General features: G+C 46.3%; 1 protein-coding gene across 3 annotated transcripts in view; it reads left to right on the top strand.

Annotated features, from left to right (window-relative positions):
• Positions 1-16,624, top strand: part of POU2F3 (POU class 2 homeobox 3) — a 40,567-nt gene extending 23,943 nt beyond the window's left edge. Inside the window, exons 5-14 of one of the 3 annotated variants that reach the window (XM_065040273.1) lie at positions 4,341-4,445; positions 5,594-5,696; positions 8,903-8,985; positions 9,137-9,319; positions 9,693-9,834; positions 10,479-10,615; positions 11,874-12,035; positions 13,627-13,693; positions 14,274-14,406; positions 15,313-16,624. In XM_065040273.1, coding sequence (XP_064896345.1) covers positions 4,341-4,445; positions 5,594-5,696; positions 8,903-8,985; positions 9,137-9,319; positions 9,693-9,834; positions 10,479-10,615; positions 11,874-12,035; positions 13,627-13,693; positions 14,274-14,406; positions 15,313-15,352 — 1,155 coding nt within the window. In that variant the 3' untranslated portion in view covers positions 15,353-16,624. Of the gene's footprint in view, positions 1-4,340; positions 4,446-5,593; positions 5,697-8,902; positions 8,986-9,136; positions 9,320-9,692; positions 9,835-10,478; positions 10,616-11,870; positions 12,036-13,626; positions 13,694-14,273; positions 14,407-15,312 lie in introns of all 3 variants that reach the window. The other 2 variants (XM_021285243.2, XM_065040271.1) reach the window with 2 other exon arrangements.
• The last annotated feature ends 845 nt before the right edge of the window (positions 16,625-17,469 follow it).

The raw sequence follows: 17,469 nt of genomic DNA, 5'->3' as shown, positions 1-17,469 counted from the left end.
CTTCCTGGGTTTCTGTAAAGCCTTGCCGTACGTGCAGGATAGTACATGTGGAAATAATAATTGCAAGCCCATTATTATTATTGCTATAATTTATTATTAGTGTGTTTTTTATTTTATAGTGCCCACGTGTGCAGGTAATTCGCAGAGAAATACACTTGTGCCACTGGAAGGTGGGAAGGCTCAGTTAACTGCAGTAGCCTTGGATCCTATTTTGATACCTGTTCCTACTGTAGAACTTCCTCCCTTGACTTCAGGCAGATCGCTTTGGGGCAGCTTCAGACGGCTCTATTGTATTGAGCAGTGCTTTGGGACTGACTCAGCCCCCAAGAGCCGTGCTCTTTGTGTTCAGTAAGGGGCATTTTGTTCAGAGCCTCTTAAGTCTGTGTGCACCTGAACCTCTTCTACCCAGCAAGTACCACTCTGCAATGGAAGGAGGGATATGAGTAAGTCTTAAACAGTTGTGAGTTTCTGACTCTAAGATAAGACAGATACAAAGGCAGATAAGTACCTGTTTCAAAGGGGTTACCATTTGAATAGAAACTACACGACAAATATGGCCATATTCTATCTTAAAATAATGACTGCGGTTCCTGCCTAGGAACTGGTACTGGAGAAGGCTGACATGGCTTTAGTGGCCTCACTCTGGCAGGGTTTGAGCGTCTCTCATCTAAATTTGGGGGAAAGCATTCTCGAGGCTCTGGGTGCTGAATCAGTCAGTGAGTCCCACCTTTGCGGAGAGGAGGATGGAGTGGTGCTTGTGTTACCTCAGAAGGAGGTGGCTTGGGACTGCATTCAGGCTGCCTGCTTTGGCAGCTAATAGATGAGAAAGACCAATTCAGATTACCAGTGAGCACTGACTCTAAACTGGGCTTATAAAAGGAGGGCTGCAGCCAGAGTCCAGCCTAGCCAAGGGCATCTGACCGTCAGTCCACTGGATCAAATGTGGCTCGGTCAGTCCATCCATCAGAAGGATATGGCCTTACAGACGGTGAAATCAGAGCTGCTAAGGTGAATCTTCCCAACATCCTCATGTAGGGCTGGCTTTTTACAGCTTTGCAATATGTCTGCAGGATGTTTTCATGAGCCGAATGTTTGCCAAAAGTTCACAGATCAGTTACAAAACAGATAGACTTTTTTTTCCTCCCCTTCTTCCTACTGGTAAGGAAGAGTTTGTGCAGTAATTGCAGGCAGGTTGGGAGATGTTTTCTTCATAATTCTCCTTCTTATGAAATGTTTATGAAACACCTTCCACAAATCGGTTACGCAAGCAAGCTGAAGAGCTTTGATCATTTTCCATTGCCCTCAATATGTTTCTTAGTTTGTTTTGCTTTTTGTTTTTAGGCCAGAGATAGGTAAGAAACAACCCATCCTTGGCCAGCCCCAGCAGATGTGCTAGCCAACTCAGGAGAAGACTCTTTCCACTCAGTCACCCTTCCTGTGTTTTTCACTCTGGTTGCTTGGGGGCAGCTGACCCTATTTTAAGGCTGTGAAAACATCCACTTGAGATTCGCAGGTGTGATCCCTTTCCTACCCCAGAGAAGCCCCGGGTAGCAATCCGTATGGGTGCCGCCACCTGCCGTCACCTCCTCGGGTGGAGCTGGCAGCTGCTCCCAGCCCTGCCTGGAGAATCCCCTCCAGCCCAAGGGGAACAAGGTGCCTGTGGGTTCCCAGCTGGCCAGCCAGGCTCCGCACCTCTTCCCGCTGTCAGGATGTGCTTGCAGCGCGTTGCTTGATCCCGCTCCTTCACAAGTTCATTTGTCCTCAGATAGCGCTATTTCCCCAAATCAGGTTCAATGGGAAGAAACTTAGGTTTGCTCTCCTTCTTGTTCCCCATTCCCTGTCTGTCCTGATCATCGCATAAAACCAAGGTCCTGTTTTTAACAAAGTGACGGTTGCTCGCTTGCGATGCCTCAGCCGGGTTCTCACCAGATACCAACACGAGGTGATTCTGTGATAATTTCAACAGTTTTGGTTCCTTAAAACAAACTTTTATAATATTTGTAGAAAATGCCTGCAAATACGAGCCAGATACAGTGGGAAAGGAGAAGGCAACTCCTCCTCTTGTTTTATTAATTTGAAATTTACATTATTTGAAGGGAGTCTCATGATATTGAGTGGCCTCGCCCACAATGTGTGTGGTTTTTTGGGGTTTTTGGTTTTGGTTTTTTTAATGTATAGTTGTTAATACTGCCGGTTTAACCAGGGAAAAAATGAAAGTGCGGGATTTGCATAAACCATCCCAAAAGTTTTGGATATACCCCGAACTCTTGCTAATGAACAATTAGCCAGCTGCAGGCCTGTTGGGGAGAGGAAGAGGAGGGAGAGGTAAATTTGAGCCTAAACCCAATGAAAATAGGTGCAGGGGAGAAAGATTTGTCAAGAACAGCCGGGTTCCCGCCCACTGCGCAGGAGGGAGCCGGAGAATTCCAGGGATGGGGGAAGGAGCAGTGGGAGATGTTGTTGTTTTTAAATCGGGAACCGGTCCTTTGCCAAACCGACCTGCCGTTCTCATATTGTGCGATGCCGGGATGCAGCTACACACCCCTTTCACCCTGGAACGCTTCCAGATCGTTCTGCTTGGCAGCTGTAAAAATTGATTTCAGTTTGGAAATGGCTTGTGCTTCTTCAACACTCCACTCCTCCTGGGATCATAACTTAGGCAGGATCAAGTGCCTTGTTCTCTAGGACGTGGATGACTTGTCTTTTTGGGACTGTTGAGGCTCGGATGACCGCGTTGTGTGGGGCAGACACACATGAATTGCAAGCAGGGGTAATTCTTTTTATTTCTTCATTTTTACTTCTGGCTCCGATTGCTTTTTTTTAATGCACCCTCAGAAAGAAAAACATGCGTAAAACCATTTGCCTGCAATGAATGGACGGCTCGGGGTAACGGTATCTTCTCCTGAGCCTTTTGTCTAATATTTGGTAACTTAGACACTATCCACGTTGATAGTGATCAAGAAGATCTTTCCGTCTGATTTTTTTTCACCAGACTAGGAGGGATGATCATGCCAACCTGAAAGGTAGGAAAGAACTGGAATTCATAGCATGTGTAACTCTTGTAGCAAGGAGCTAGTATTATTGCAAAACTAGTTTCGGCGGTGTCCAGAGCTATAGTTGTAATGAAAGGACATGTTGTAATTCCCTTCCCTCTGCATAGCACCTTCTGAAATGCAGAGGTTAACGTTACAGGGCCAGCTGTCTCTATGAGCCTTTTGCGATCGTGTTTTCTCCTGTGGAGATCTGTGTCTTTGTTTGCTCGAGTCAAATTGAAATAAAACTTCCCTCCACCAAAAAATATTCACTTGGGCCATTGTTTTTAAAAGCTGGATTTCTTGTCCCCCTCTGCTGGTAGGAGGTTGCATGACCTAAAGCCCAAAGCACCGCAGAATTCCCCAGCAAACATGGTCCCACTTGTCTTCTGGGGGATGTTGGGCTCCGCTGTAATTCGATGGAACATCAGGAGGTTCAACCCTAGTAGTAAAAGTGAATCTGCAATGCTGAGCCTGTGGACAGGGTTTTCAAGACCTGTCCTTTCTGGTGTCCTCCTGGGTTTGTGGAAGCTGGAGCTGCTTTGTGCACTGGAAAGGCTTATGTGAAGAATGGGACTTATGATACGAGTCTTGTGCCAGGCATTCTCATGCTTAGGAACAACTCGGGCTGAAGTTTGGAAATGGTTTGTTTCGATCTTTTCTTAGTGGAAATGTGTTAGAAGAGCTCTGTGTGACTTTTCTGTCTCCTGTGCATGGCACCTGCACACAGACGGTGTTCAGGAATTAACCTAAAATCCCCAACCAGGTGCCCCTTTCTCCTGTTCCCATCAGCCTTACCAAAGGATTTCAGCTGCTGCAAAGTGATGTAATAGTTTCTTTGTTTGTTCCTTTTTCCTTTCTTTTAAATGTAGTAGCAATGTTAGAAATTAACATGAAGGCTATGGAATAAACCAGATGCAAGAATTTAGTTCTGGTCCTTGGGTAAATTCTTCTCTTAAGGATGTCGACTCAGAAATGATGACATTCCTGTAGACATTAATCTTTCACTGGAACTTGGTTACTTCCTAAAGTGTTTCAATTAATTTCTTTTTAATTGAGCAAACTGCGAGCCTCCTCTTGGCAGAGCAGGAGAACTATGTCCTTGTTATAGATTAGAGAGCAGAAGTGGGGAATGGTTGTGCCTTTCTGCAAAGCCAGGGCTGGCAGCAGTGAGTCCTGACCTCTGATTTCTCTCTGAAATAAACCCCTTTCTGATCCCTGCCAGCCTCCCAGACTTCCAGCCCCCCATACCTCCTGCATCCCCTTGTGTCCTCTCCCTAATGCTACAATTGTTTTCTTCTTTTTCAGATTAAAACCGAAGACCTCAGCGACTCCTTGCAATCTACAATCCCCCCTAGGTCAGGCCACCTTGTGCAGGGATCATCAATGATGCCCGGAAGCCAAATTGCGGGGGTAAGTGACTTTGGGGATCCAGAAGTCTCAAATGGCACCGGTCAGTGACCCCCTGGAGAAGAGGCTGGTTCTGAGACACCTGCCGAATTACATATGCCTTTGGACAGTGGCAAAAAGAGTCTGGAGGATGTGATGGACGCTAGATTGGAAAAGTGAATCTGCATTGGCAAAACTCAGCTTCCTCCTCAGCCTCTTTCCTTTCTGCAGAAGGTTTTACATGGATTCATCCCTTAGACAATTCAGAGACTGTTCAAGTTCCCAAAGCTTCAAAACAGGTCTTGAGAAGCCCAAAGAGCTCATCTTGTTGAGTAACGAGCTCCTTTAAAAACGTACCTCTAAAGAGAGCTGGTCTTATTGGGGCTTTGCTGCTTGGTTGGTTGGTTGGTTTTTTCCTTTCCTTTTTTCCCCCCTCCCTGTCTACCCTAAGGATACGGAAACTTCTCCCCTAATCCCAACAAAAGACCTTGGCAGTGAGAAAGAGCGCTAGCGTGTAATCCTCATCTCTCAGCACCTATTGCCTGCTCTGCTCAGTGCAGGGAGGGGAATTCCTGGCAGCTACGCGGCCAAGAACAGGAGACACTCTTGGGTCTGGTCACCGTGTCCATTGCAATGCATTTGCTGTTGACACACAGAATCAGGAGCTGCTGGGCATTGATTCTTTTTCCCATCTCAGCACAGGATATCAGCCTTCTGTGGGAAGCAGACCCTTGGTGTTTGCCAGATGGGACAGTCAGGGGCAATGTGTCATTTTAGTGAGTTGACTCTCTGAAATATGTTATCTGGAAGAAACAGGAATCCTGGAGTTTTCACCATTGCTTCTAACAAAAAAAGTTTTGACTGCTAGTGACTCAAAAATGTCATTTTTCAAGAATTAGCTTTTCCAGATTAAAGTAGACAATTCTCCATGTGGATGTCTGTGTGTGCACGGAATTCTTATATAGCTGAAAACTTCAGATCCCAGAGTACCTCTGGTCTGTAACTCTCCAGAGCATGAATTACATAAATCTGGTGTGTAGGCACTTAAATGAAAAGGGCGAATGGGGTCGAGGACACTACAAAAGAGCAGGGAAGCTTTATAAGAGAGGTAATGCTGTGTGAAGACCAGACATATCTCTGAGATTTGTTGTTCCCTTTGCTTTTTCCCATAGGATATGAGCTCTCTTCACACCCTGCAGCAGCTTGTATTGCTTCCTGGTCATATGCAGTCAGTTCCCCAGTTTCTTCTGTCTCAGTCTCAGGCCGGGCAACAAGGTAAGAGCAATAAAAGCCAAAAGGGACATTATTATAAGCAGATACATATATAGGAAAAACCTCCCTTCTCACGACTGTTGCTTTTGATCTGACCAGTTACATTCCCAGCATGATGGTGTCTGTTCCACTGCTCTGTTACGAGCTGCATCATCCCCAGCTCTTGCGCCAGTGCTGGCTCCCGCTCCTGGGATGATCCCTTCCGCACGGAGTTGCTCTGGGAAGGGTCTGGTTCCAGAGATGCTCCTGGCACCTGTGGATTGTGTGCACCACGAGTGCCACCTTGGGGTGAGCATCTGCAGACCTGGTAGCGATGGCACCTCCGGAGTCCAGGACAGCGTCTGGCTTTGAGCACCACAGCGAGGAGCCCGCTCCTGGGCAGCAGGCACAGCCCGCGTGGGGTCCCGGCCGCCTGGGTTCGCACTCTTCGTTTCTTCCACAAAGCTGGTCAGAGGCTGAGCTGATCTCTCTAAGTACCTCAGGGGCAGAGCAAATGCTGAGCTGCTCTGGTGGAAGGATGGTGTTGGTGCTGGAACTAACAGGTCTAACCTAGCCAGGAGCAGCCTGCGGGGGAGAGCTGAGAGGTTTGGGGTTGCCAGTGGTTGTTCCCAAATCTCGCTCCAAGCCATGGGCGGGAGAGGATGGGGTCTAATTACTTCTGAAACACAGTGTAACTGGCTCCATGAAAGGGGGGGAAGGACTGAGGGCTGAACTCAGTGCTAGAGAAAGTCCCAGTGTTTTTATTTTTACTGCTGATACTTTTTAATGACTTTTCTCCAGCCACAGGGATACAGGTATGTAATTTTTTCATGAAGTTTTATGCTGCTTGTGGACAGGAAAATATAGTATTTGATCCATAACCTCACAGACGCAAAGGGACCTGAGTCCTTTGTTTTAATTCTTGATTTATTTCGGCACAGAGGGCCCTCTATATGAACCAAAACTCAGAATTAAAACCTTAACAGCTTGAATCCACTGTACATGTACTCCAAAAGGAAACTTATACTGTAGGCAAGTGGGAAATCTCTTTCTCATTGAGAGTATATAAACTCTTCTCTCTGCCAATTGATGGTAAGTGATGTATAAAGAAATTACTATATGTATATTTAACAATGATCTAGAATATATATTGTTTGAAATGGCAGGGTAAGGATAATCTGTTGCTTACTGTCTGCTTTTATTAATGTATAATAGGAAATACATTATACTGGAGAGAGAGAACTTGCTTCCCTTTATAGACTTAGAGTTTCTCCTATGACGTGACTTCCTTTGGCTCCCACAGGTGGCCACTGTTTGGCCATGACCCCTTTTCATTCCATACTTGATAAAGATGAGATATTCTAGCCAGTAGCCGGCTTTTTGTGCAATTCCACTTCCATTGGAATAGGTGATTGCCTGGTTCTAATGACCTCTTGCTGTGTGCATGCACAGCCACTGCGGAGTGACAGTGAAGCCATGATCAGTTTATGGAACTGGTTGTTTGGTAGAAATAGAGGCAGAGCATCCTTTGTATCGAAGAGATGCATAAAATACTCCTGAAGCTGCTCCTCAGGCTGTCACGGGAACACCCTCAAGGTTTCCTGAGTTCTGACTGACGGGTACATCAGTTTGTGAATTTCATGGCCAAAGCGACTCAGCTGTGGGCTTAAACCTTCCAGGGGACACAGGTTTTGTTTCCTTTTAGTGTTTTGAAGCTGGTTTTAAGCCAGATAAATTCCCAGGTCTGATTAGTTATGCTCTGATCTGATTCATCATGCAGCCCTTCGAACGGCTAATGCTGCCACACACTTGAATGAGGGGGGAGAGCTCTGTGCCATAAAGGTGGAAACAAGCAGCCAGGTAGATGTTGGGGATACCAGCAGCCAAAATATTGTTGCTGAAGTCTTCATCTTAGGAAAACACAGCCTGGCTCATCAGCTGTCGAACCGGTGATTCCTGAATCCAGTTCATCATTTTCATTTGAGCTGGGGCTTAGCTTTTACAAAGGTGTTCAATCATGGTTTTAAAGACTCCAAATGACAGATCACCCGCCATGTCCCTAGGCAAGCCATTCCGGTGATTAATTACCCCCACTGTTAAAAATGTGCACCTCATTACCAACCTGCATTTGAAATTCAAAGTTGTTCCAGCATTAGAGAGGCTTATTGAAACACCAATCTAAATAAATACATGGGATCCTGCACATTCAGATCTAAATTTAAAAAGGAAAGACAGGCAGAAAGAAAGAGGGGAGAGTGATTGATTTCCAAGGTGATATTTGTTCCTTTTTTTTTCTTTTAGCAGAAGTCCATAAAAGTCTATAGTTTCCCTATAATTGCCAGATACAATCAATAGAATATATTGACTGTTTCAAGAAAGGTTATAAATCCTCACTAAATTATATAGGTTTCACCCACAGCAGACTTGGAGAATGTAACTAAATTCTAGGGAACTACACTGTCTTGGTCACTATTTAATCCTTTAGGACTTTCCCTGTAAGAGATATAGGCTTGGACTTGGCAGTTTGTCAACCAAACAATGGCACAGCCTTCATAAATAGTAGGGTTTGTTACTTTTATAGATTCCTCGTCTTTTTTACTTTCATCATGTTATGTCAGTTTATGTATTCCAAAAGAAATTCAATTTATTTGAAATACAGTAGGGTAAAAAAGAAAGGGTCAGATGCCTTCAAAATGACACTTCAAAATGAAATGTAGAGCAGAAAGCGGAGTGGGTAGGCTCGGGAGATTAGGTGTAGGATCAGGATTATTTTTAACAAGATCAAGTGGCTGAAAGTTGGAGTCAGAAAAGCTTCTCTTGGAAATAAGATGCACATTTTTAACAGCTACAGTGATTAAGCACTGGGAGAGATCACCACTAAGATCTCCACTGCTCAGCATCAAAAATGTTAGATGCCTGTGTAAAATGTCTGTGCCCTAGTTCAGCCTCAGGTTAATAAGCTCCATACAGGGGTCAGTGGGTGAGATATTTGACCTATATCATTATTGTATTAGTCCATTTCAGGCTAAAAAGCCATTAAAAGGACCTTTCCTTTTGTTGTGATCCAACTCAGAGCCGTCTGCGTTCTGTAACGGCTGAAATGCTCGTATTTTGAACAAGCACTGGCTGACACCCGCCATTCAGAGCATCACGAGTCTTGCCTGTGCAGAGCGATGTTCAGCTGATGAAGGAGCTGGTCTGATCAGCTTTGTCTCTGTTTCTCTCCTCAGCTTTGCAGCCCAACCTCCTCTCCTTCCCTCAGCAACAGGGCAGCCTCCTCCTCTCCCAGCCGGGACCCAGCCTGGCATCACAGGTAACTTGCCCCAATGTCCGGTCCAACGCACAGTCCCACCCTGAGAAGCACCAGTCTACAAGAGCGCTGCTTCGTGGAGGGCAAATGGCAGAGAAAATGGTGTGCTTTTCTATTGTTGTGACTCCGTGCACCTGTTCTGTTGTTTCAACAGGCTGTGGGCCGTTCTGGACTCCCTGGCTCATCGGTTGAACCCCATCTGGACGTACCCCAGCATTTGCAAGTGGCAAAGCACCTAACTCCATCTGGGGCATCTGAGGAGCCCAGTGACCTGGAGGAGCTGGAAAAGTTTGCTAAGACTTTCAAACAAAGGCGAATCAAACTGGGGTTCACGCAGGTGAGCAGCCTCATCAATGGCAAGGGGGGTGTCACTTGCGATGTGGACATGTTGGGCTGGGGGAGATTGTGGCAGAGTAGTGGACTGAGGAAGATCTGGATTAGATACAGTTCAGCTTTCTTTGGAGCATCCCCTTCCAAACACATGAAGAGACAAATCCTTCTTAATACTTCATTACCACAACCTCATTACCCACTCCTTCTTCAATATATAAAGAATGCTCGGGGGTGTGGGGCAGACTCCCGTGGCAAGAGAAGTTGCTTTCTCTGGCAGGCAGGTCATGGGAACCAGGCTGCACCTATTCTGGAAGCAGCCTGGGAGGTGGTCGAACAGCTGGAAGCTCTCATGTTGTGATGTGGATGTTCTGTGGCAGGGTGACGTTGGACTTGCCATGGGGAAGCTCTACGGCAATGATTTCAGCCAGACAACCATTTCCCGCTTCGAGGCTCTCAACCTGAGCTTTAAGAACATGTGCAAGCTCAAACCTCTGCTGGAGAAGTGGCTGAGTGATGCAGGTGGGTGACATTACATGCCCCCAGTCTTGGCCAGGACAAGAGGATCCATCCAGGAACCTCCACTATAATCCAGGAAAATGGGAGCTGGAGCTAAGACCTCGTAGATCTGTGGCTGTTCTGGTCTGTGGGTCACACAGCAGGCTGCACAGCAGCCTAGATATCAAACCACATCTGCCCTTTCTCTCTGGCAATATAGGTTTATATTCACCTTGCAGTTTGGTGTCTGGGGCAGCCCTTTCTGCTCTGCTGCATGGTCAGGTGTAAATCACTGGGCTAGTCCATTCAGTCCCTCCTTGTGTAAACAGGAAAGAGCAGGAAAGGACTCATTCTAAGGTGCTCAGAGATCAGCCCTGAGCGGTCATTAGAAACTGTGTGGTCCCCATCAGAGCAGCCTGGAAATCAAGCTGGAAAAGGGAAAAAGAGCGTGTTGATTAAAATTTTAGCACCTGTATCTCCTTCCTGATTCGGACAATTGATGGATTTGGTACTGTTTGTGCCATTTTAATCATCATCAGAGGAAGGATCCACAATGTAGGAACATTTTTACTTATTTTAGGAGATGCCATAGATCCTAAAAAGGATCTAGAAATGAAAATAACTCATTATAATCTTGAATATCTCTTTTCCACTCCCTCTTTCCCCAGAATCCGCTCCTTTGGACTCTTCCATGAGCACTCCCAACTCCTACCCCTCAGTGAATGAGATGTTTGGACGGAAAAGAAAGAAGCGAACCAGCATTGAGACCAACATTCGCTCCACGCTGGAGAAAAGATTTCAAGATGTGAGGGGAAACCTTTCAATGTGTTGTGAGCTCTCCCCAATTTTAGCATTTCCCAGATCGCAGCAGCACTGAGCCCTCGAAAAAGGGGATGTCTTTGTTTTGATAGCAAGTTAGAAAATGCTCAAATGGGTTGATAGGAAAAGTGTCGAAGACTAAGAAATCAGCCAAAAATTTCCTTGGTAAATGCTGTTTTAAAGGAATTATGATTTCTTCACTACACGTCCGTATCATTGTCCACTGCTCGGTGCCCTGGTCAAAGCTGATCTGCACCTGCCTCTTTTTGTGAGTCATGGGTATATGTCACAGGAACTGTGGGGCCATGGGGCAGTATGGGAACGGATTCCCCATTAAGTAGGTCTTGTGAGACCAAAGAACTAGCTGCTCCACATATCACTGCTGAATCACTTCTAGAAGTGGAGACTTCTACTTCACAAGCATCATGATTTTCAAGAAAAATCCCTACAAAGAGCAAGCAGAGCTTTAAATCAGTAGGACTAACTTGTCCCTTGAAGGTGTTTCACCAAACATGTTTTTTACCAGCCCTCATTTATTTGCTCTCTCCCTCGCACCTGATCGTATAAAAATTTCCTCCTGAGGCTGCTAATGAGAACAAAAGACAATCATTGTCAGGTCATCGTGGGCATCTCATTTTTAGTTAGTATGAGTCATTCTTTGTAATGGGAAAAATGTCTTGGCATCTCTGTGCTAGGTATTTTTGACCCTCAAGTCTCCAGCTCACATCAGACTCCTCAGAGCTAAATGCTCTCACATGCATCAGAACATAAGTGACTTGGAAGAAAGGACAGGTAGTATTATTTCGCTTTATAAATGAGGGATGGAGGAACAAAGAGAAGAAATGGCTTTTCTGAGATCGTGTAGGTGGGTGTAGAAACAGCACTGGGAGCTGGTGTGTTCTGTGTAGTGATAAGAGGACCACCAGCTTCCCCCCAAGCGATGATTCAGGGTGCTGTTAAGATCAAAGAGAGAGGTGCTTTATGCAATAACAGGTCCAGGTACTGTGACTCATCTCCAACTGAGTCCATGAGACTTGATGTTGAATCAGAGGCACTTTCTGGTTCGCAGAACATAATCTCTCACCCAAATATTTATTCTTTGTCTTAGAGGCAAGTTTTCTCCCCCCTGCAGTTTACAGCCAACCCCACCCTTGCCCTCTGCCTTTCCAGCAGCAGAGCATTTATCGATGCTGTAAATTACAGCTGTTGGGGGCTTTCTTTAACCTCCTGCCTTTTCTTAGCAGAACCCCAAGCCCAGCTCAGAGGAGATATCCTTGATAGCAGAGCAGCTCTCCATGGAAAAGGAGGTGGTTCGGGTCTGGTTCTGCAACCGGCGCCAGAAGGAAAAACGGATCAGCTGCCCGATGCCATCCCCCATCAAATCACCTATCTACAATTCCAGATTGGTGAGAGACTTTGAATTAAGGAGTTCCACATGCTGTCCCAAACAAGAAGGGAAAAAAGGTGGGAGGATACTGCAGGGTTTGCTGGAAAATGAAGCGGGGCAGGACGTCTCCTTGCTGAAACGTAGGGACTTGTGTGCACAAGCCCACCCCACAGTTCGGTGGGGAGCTGCACCTGCAGAGGTGTGCAGGGAGGCAGCTGGACTGGCCAGGGATCTCATGTATGCACAACATCCCAACTTGAACGGAATCTCACACCTGCACTTACAGAACTTTTTATTTGATTAATGAAAACAATAGAAAGAAAATAGATGCTTCCTAGAAGCTACAGCTCAGCTAAATTGAAGGACACTTTATCCAAATAGCGATGCTATCCCAAAATTTTTCACCCTGAGATTGGCAAATAAAAGCTTTCCAATGTTAATGAAGGAGGAATCAGCATTCCACGGAATGAGAATTACATACACTCATGTCAGTTTAGTTGTTAACTCTGAAACCTAATGGCAACCATTTACATGTCAGTCTGTTTGACATCTGTGCAGAAATGCGGAATACACTTCAGTAGTGCTAGCTGTCCTTCTCTCACGTTGTACATTCACGTTTTGGCAAGTGTATCTTCATTGCTGGGAAGGATGAGGACAAGAGAAACAGTTGTGAGTTGGTGAAAGCGTGTTCTGTTGTCAGTGGCTGGTGTAGATAACAAGCTGCTACTGCATCTCTGCTAGCTAATAGTGGTTTAGCTGATTCCCCATAGAAAAGTGGCAGGAGCCTCCTTGCAGTGCTGTTAGTGCTGGAGCACAAGTGAGTGGAAGGGAGAGCACATATTAGCAAGCAATATTTTATCTTGAAATCTTCTGGGTTTTGGAATCATCCATTGGAAGGCAGGAAAACATCACAGGGAGCTCAGTCACTCGTTGCGCAACACATTTGGTCTTCAGTCACAAACACAGAATGCTGCTTGCAAGCTGCGAGTTTTAAAGTAGTAGGTTTGGTGAATAGTTTTCATGTGAATGAATTGTACAAAGTATGCCTTTGCTCATCGGTCGTTCTGAACAATGTGTTGCCTGTAGTTAAAGTATCATGGTTGAACAACAAAAGCCCCAGGCTCGCTCTGATTGCAGCCACCAGATTACTCATTGTCACCTGAGAGTTCTCACCCATCGAGAACTCCCTGAAGGAAAAGGGATTATTTGTACCCAAGACCAGAGCGAGCTGGGACGTTTCTGACTAGTAACACCCAGTCTGAAACATCTGAAGGACAATGGCTCCTACCAAAGGGATATCCAGGCTTCCAGAAAGTTTGGCATGTGTTTGATAATTTCAGGCTTTTCCATAGCTGATCCATACATTTAGACCTATGTAGAAAGCGTCAGGCATATGCAACACTCACTCCGATTTTTTCACACAGCCCTGGATATGAGAATGGTGCTTCCACAGTAGAGTATGAATAGAAATGTCTTTGGGACCCTTAGATGTCGATAAGGAGTCTGCCTGGGAGCCAGCACACTGTAAAGGGAATGTGAAAGGAGTGGCATTTTGTGATCTATACCCTCACAGTGACAACTGCTTACCGTTTGCTTCTGTTCCTCTCCAGGTCTCTACCTCAGGGTCCTTGGGGCCCCTCTCGGTCAATCCGGTGCACAGCACCATGCCTGGGACTGGTAAGCCCTGAGAAACGCGCCTCACTCACCATTCCTCCTCTCCTTCCTCTCCTCTTGCTCTCTGACTATTTGGTTTCTAGCTCACATTTGCAGGCCACTCTTAATAAGATCCTTGAGTTGGGCCAGAGAAAGTATTCCCGTGTAACTAGTGTACAAGGGATAAGAGCAGCAGAGTCTTTCTCTTGGCTGGAACAAAGACTTCTTGGACATGGTAACATTCCTAGGATAATCCTAGGCAAATTTTACTGGGGTGATTAGGTTTGGGAGCCAGGCACACCTAGAAGGAAAACAAGAGGAGCGCTCGGGGGTAGGTTACTGTGTTTCTTCAGCAGAACACTGTCAGATCTCCTTCGAGAAGTGTGATTCACATGGATAGAAACCAAGTGGTACAGAGAGGGCAGCCCTGGAGACCCCATCCTTCTCTGGGGCTGGGGCACAGATCCTGCCTTGCTACTGCAGGGCAGACAGGGAATCAGATGAACGACAGGATAGGGACAAGACAGTGGAAGTGTCTGGGCTTGGGCTGTCCTAGGCAGGAAAAGGGAGATCCCAGCCTTATTCTGCTTTCTCTGCTGTGCAGTAACATCATCGTGTTCCCCAGGGAACTCCAGCAGGCCCTCGTCCCCTGGCAGTGCACTCCATGCCAGCAGCCCCGGCACAGCCCAGAGCAACTCCAAAGCTGCAATGAACTCGTCCGGTTTCAACTCTTCAGGGTAAGGCAGCGGGGCCCACAGGTCATTCCTTGGCAAGGGCATTGGAGGGCTTGGGAGAAAAGCAATGGGACCTCAGAGACTCCAGCCACGTGGAGCTACATGGTGGCACGTTCTTAGATGAAGATTCTTGAGATATGGTTATTTTTCTGCTTGAAGACAAACTGCCAATCAAGTTTTGCCTGAAAATCTCTAATGGTTAAACACAGGGAAAACAAACAAACAAAACATACCAACCAAAAACCTGAATAGAAACACTGGCCATGAGGACTGTCCTAAAATGACTCCTTGTGTGCAGGAAGCAGAGGAAGGCTTGTTTTGCTGTTTCTGCTTGGGTAACCCCCTCCACTGCCAGTTTGCTCTCCTGCAGTGCCACCCAGAGAGTTCTGCTGCAGAGTAACTATTCCCCAGTGGCAGACGAAACAAGAACAAGGATTTTTCGCTGCCCTGCCTTTAGATGCTACAAAAGCGTCCAGCCACACTTATGGGCTCCGAGCCCTTATGGTCATTTTGCTGAACATGCCTCTGCCACAGCCCGTGTCTCTGCATGTGTACTTTCTGCTGCCCATTGCACACCGCATCAAGGATGCCGTGTTAGTAGGAAGGCAACAGAGAGCAGAGGGTGCTACCCGGAGCTGCTGGCTTTTCTGAGTCACAGCTCATCCTGTGCTGTGAATCAGATCTTCTCTTACGTGGAGGAAGCCCAGCAGCCAGGTAATTCATGAAGTCACAGGCACAATGTTGCTTAGAAAGACAGGGTTTGCTATGAGCTTCGTATAGGAGCAAAGGATCGTTTGCTGGCTGCCAAGTCAAAGTGAGGTTACCAATGAAATAAGTAATGATTTTTATTTCAAGGGGAACTGTTAACAACATGGCAATTGTAGCTCTTATTCCCGGTGTTTCAAACAGATCCTGGTACCGATGGAATCAACCTACCTACCTCCACTGAGATGACTACTCCGTCACGTGTAAAAGGAGCTCTGACTTCTAGCTATGGACCAACTTCTTTAGGAAAAATGCTTGGAGCAACATCTGGCGTCCCAGTGCCTTCAAAATGCTGCCAAACGAAGGTCTTGTTTAAGGGAACCCATAGCAGCAGAACTGTCCGGGGACTCAAACTGCAGCTGACTTTCCCCAAGGATTCTCAACGCCAACAGTGACATTTAACACTCTTCCAGGCCTTCACTTCAAGAACGAGCCCTTGCTTAGCACTATTAGCATGAAACACTGCCCTCTGCTTGCAAATCTCTGCATCCACCCTGGATTGCCTGGCAATCCCTCATCTGGAAGGATCTCTATGTCAGGACCCACTTTTCCCCTCACTCATTTCAGAGCTTCCCATAAAGAAGGGTCTGTCATGCTGTTACTGTCACGCACATACCATAAACCCCCAAACTGAGCCGAGGGTACCCAGTTCATTTCACCAGAGACCTGTGTCTAGATGTGAGCCTTGGTTTCCAACAGACTTCCAAGGCCAATAGCACTGTGCTTTATCCACCACCAAACTTGCTTTGCTTCGAGCCATTCTGCTCTGTTTCTAAATGTGCCTTTTTTTTTTTTTTTTTAATTAAGTATTTTAGAGCCTTCTTATTTTTTCCTTTAAAAAATGGTTGTCTTTTGCAAAATTTGTGTCGAGGTCTTGTTATTGCTCACAGCTGCCTTCACTGCCCCACTGGAGGACGTCACTGTTTGAAAACCTTGGGCGAGCTTCCGACTCCATTGAACACAAAAGCAGTTTGAGTTGATTTGATGGGACAAGGATTAGCTTTGACCTTCCCTTCTTTCCTTTACTCATCCATTGGGTTTTATCTGATACCAAACACAACCAGCCTCTCCGGACTAGAGGTGTGCATGTGTTCTGGTCTTTCATGAATTGTAAGTGATGTGGTTCACCTGTTCTCTGCAGCGTGCTTTTCTGTTCCTGGGGGACAAGTTGTATTGCTCAGGAGAGAATCTCGAGGTTTGTGTGTGCACGTGTTTCTTAATTTGACAAGATGCCAAAGTGTAGGAAACTTCAACTTTCACAGCATATCACCAGGGAAACTGTTATTACGTTGTAACCCTCCACTTGAAGAGACACAGATATTTAATTTTGTTAAAGTAGACTTGAGTCATACGAAGTCCTGGTCAGGTTGTCTATGGGTACAAGAGATTAATTCGGTGGAACTAGAGTAAATGAGTAGCTGGTTCACAGATGTAAATAGACATTTCTGAGTAGTAATCTTTTTTTCTGACGGCTTTTTTTTTTAAGGTAAATGTGAGGGTTTTTTTTTTAAAAAAAAAAAAAAGTAAAAATTATCCTTTGTCACTTCTGGGGGAAAAAAATATATTTGATCCATTGTTTCTTGTCCTACTTATCCAGTCCTGTGTGATGAATTATTGCCTATAGAGAGTCTGTGAACCTTAAGAGCTTCTCAGCTGCCTTCACACACAGCATTGAGTGGAAAAGTCTTGCAACGTGCAAGCAGCGTGCAAACCCTGCAGCGTGCAAACACACTACAGCGTGCAAAACAAGCCTTGCGACGTGCAAAAGTTTCACCACGTGCAAAGCCCTGTAACGTGCAAAAGCACTGCAAGGTGCAAGTGCCCCATGGTGTGCAAAAGCATTGCAAGGTGCAAGTGCCCCATGGTGTGCAAAAGCAGTGCAAGGTGCAAGTGCCCCATGGTGTGCAAAAGCATTGCAGGGTGCAAGTGCCCCATGGCGTGCAAAAGCACGGCAAGGTGCAAGTGCCCCATGGCGTGCAAAAGCACTGCAAGGTGCAAGTGCCCCATGGCGTGCAAAAGCACTGCAGGGTGCAAGTGCCCCATGGCGTGCAAAAGCATTGCAAGGTGCAAGTGCCCCATGGCGTGCAAAAGCACTGCAGGGTGCAAGTGCCCCATGGCGTGCAAAAGCACTGCAAGGTGCAAGTGCCCCATGGCGTGCAAAAGCACTGCAAGGTGCAAGTGCCCCATGGCGTGCAAAAGCACTGCAGGGTGCAAGTGCCCCATGGCGTGCAAAAGCATTGCAAGGTGCAAGTGCCCCATGGCGTGCAAAAGCACTGCAGGGTGCAAGTGCCCCATGGCGTG

The sequence above is a fragment of the Columba livia genome, chromosome 24, assembly GCF_036013475.1.
Source record: "Columba livia isolate bColLiv1 breed racing homer chromosome 24, bColLiv1.pat.W.v2, whole genome shotgun sequence".
Taxonomy (NCBI): domain Eukaryota; kingdom Metazoa; phylum Chordata; class Aves; order Columbiformes; family Columbidae; genus Columba; species Columba livia.
This window is presented reverse-complemented; position numbering and strand designations above follow the sequence as displayed.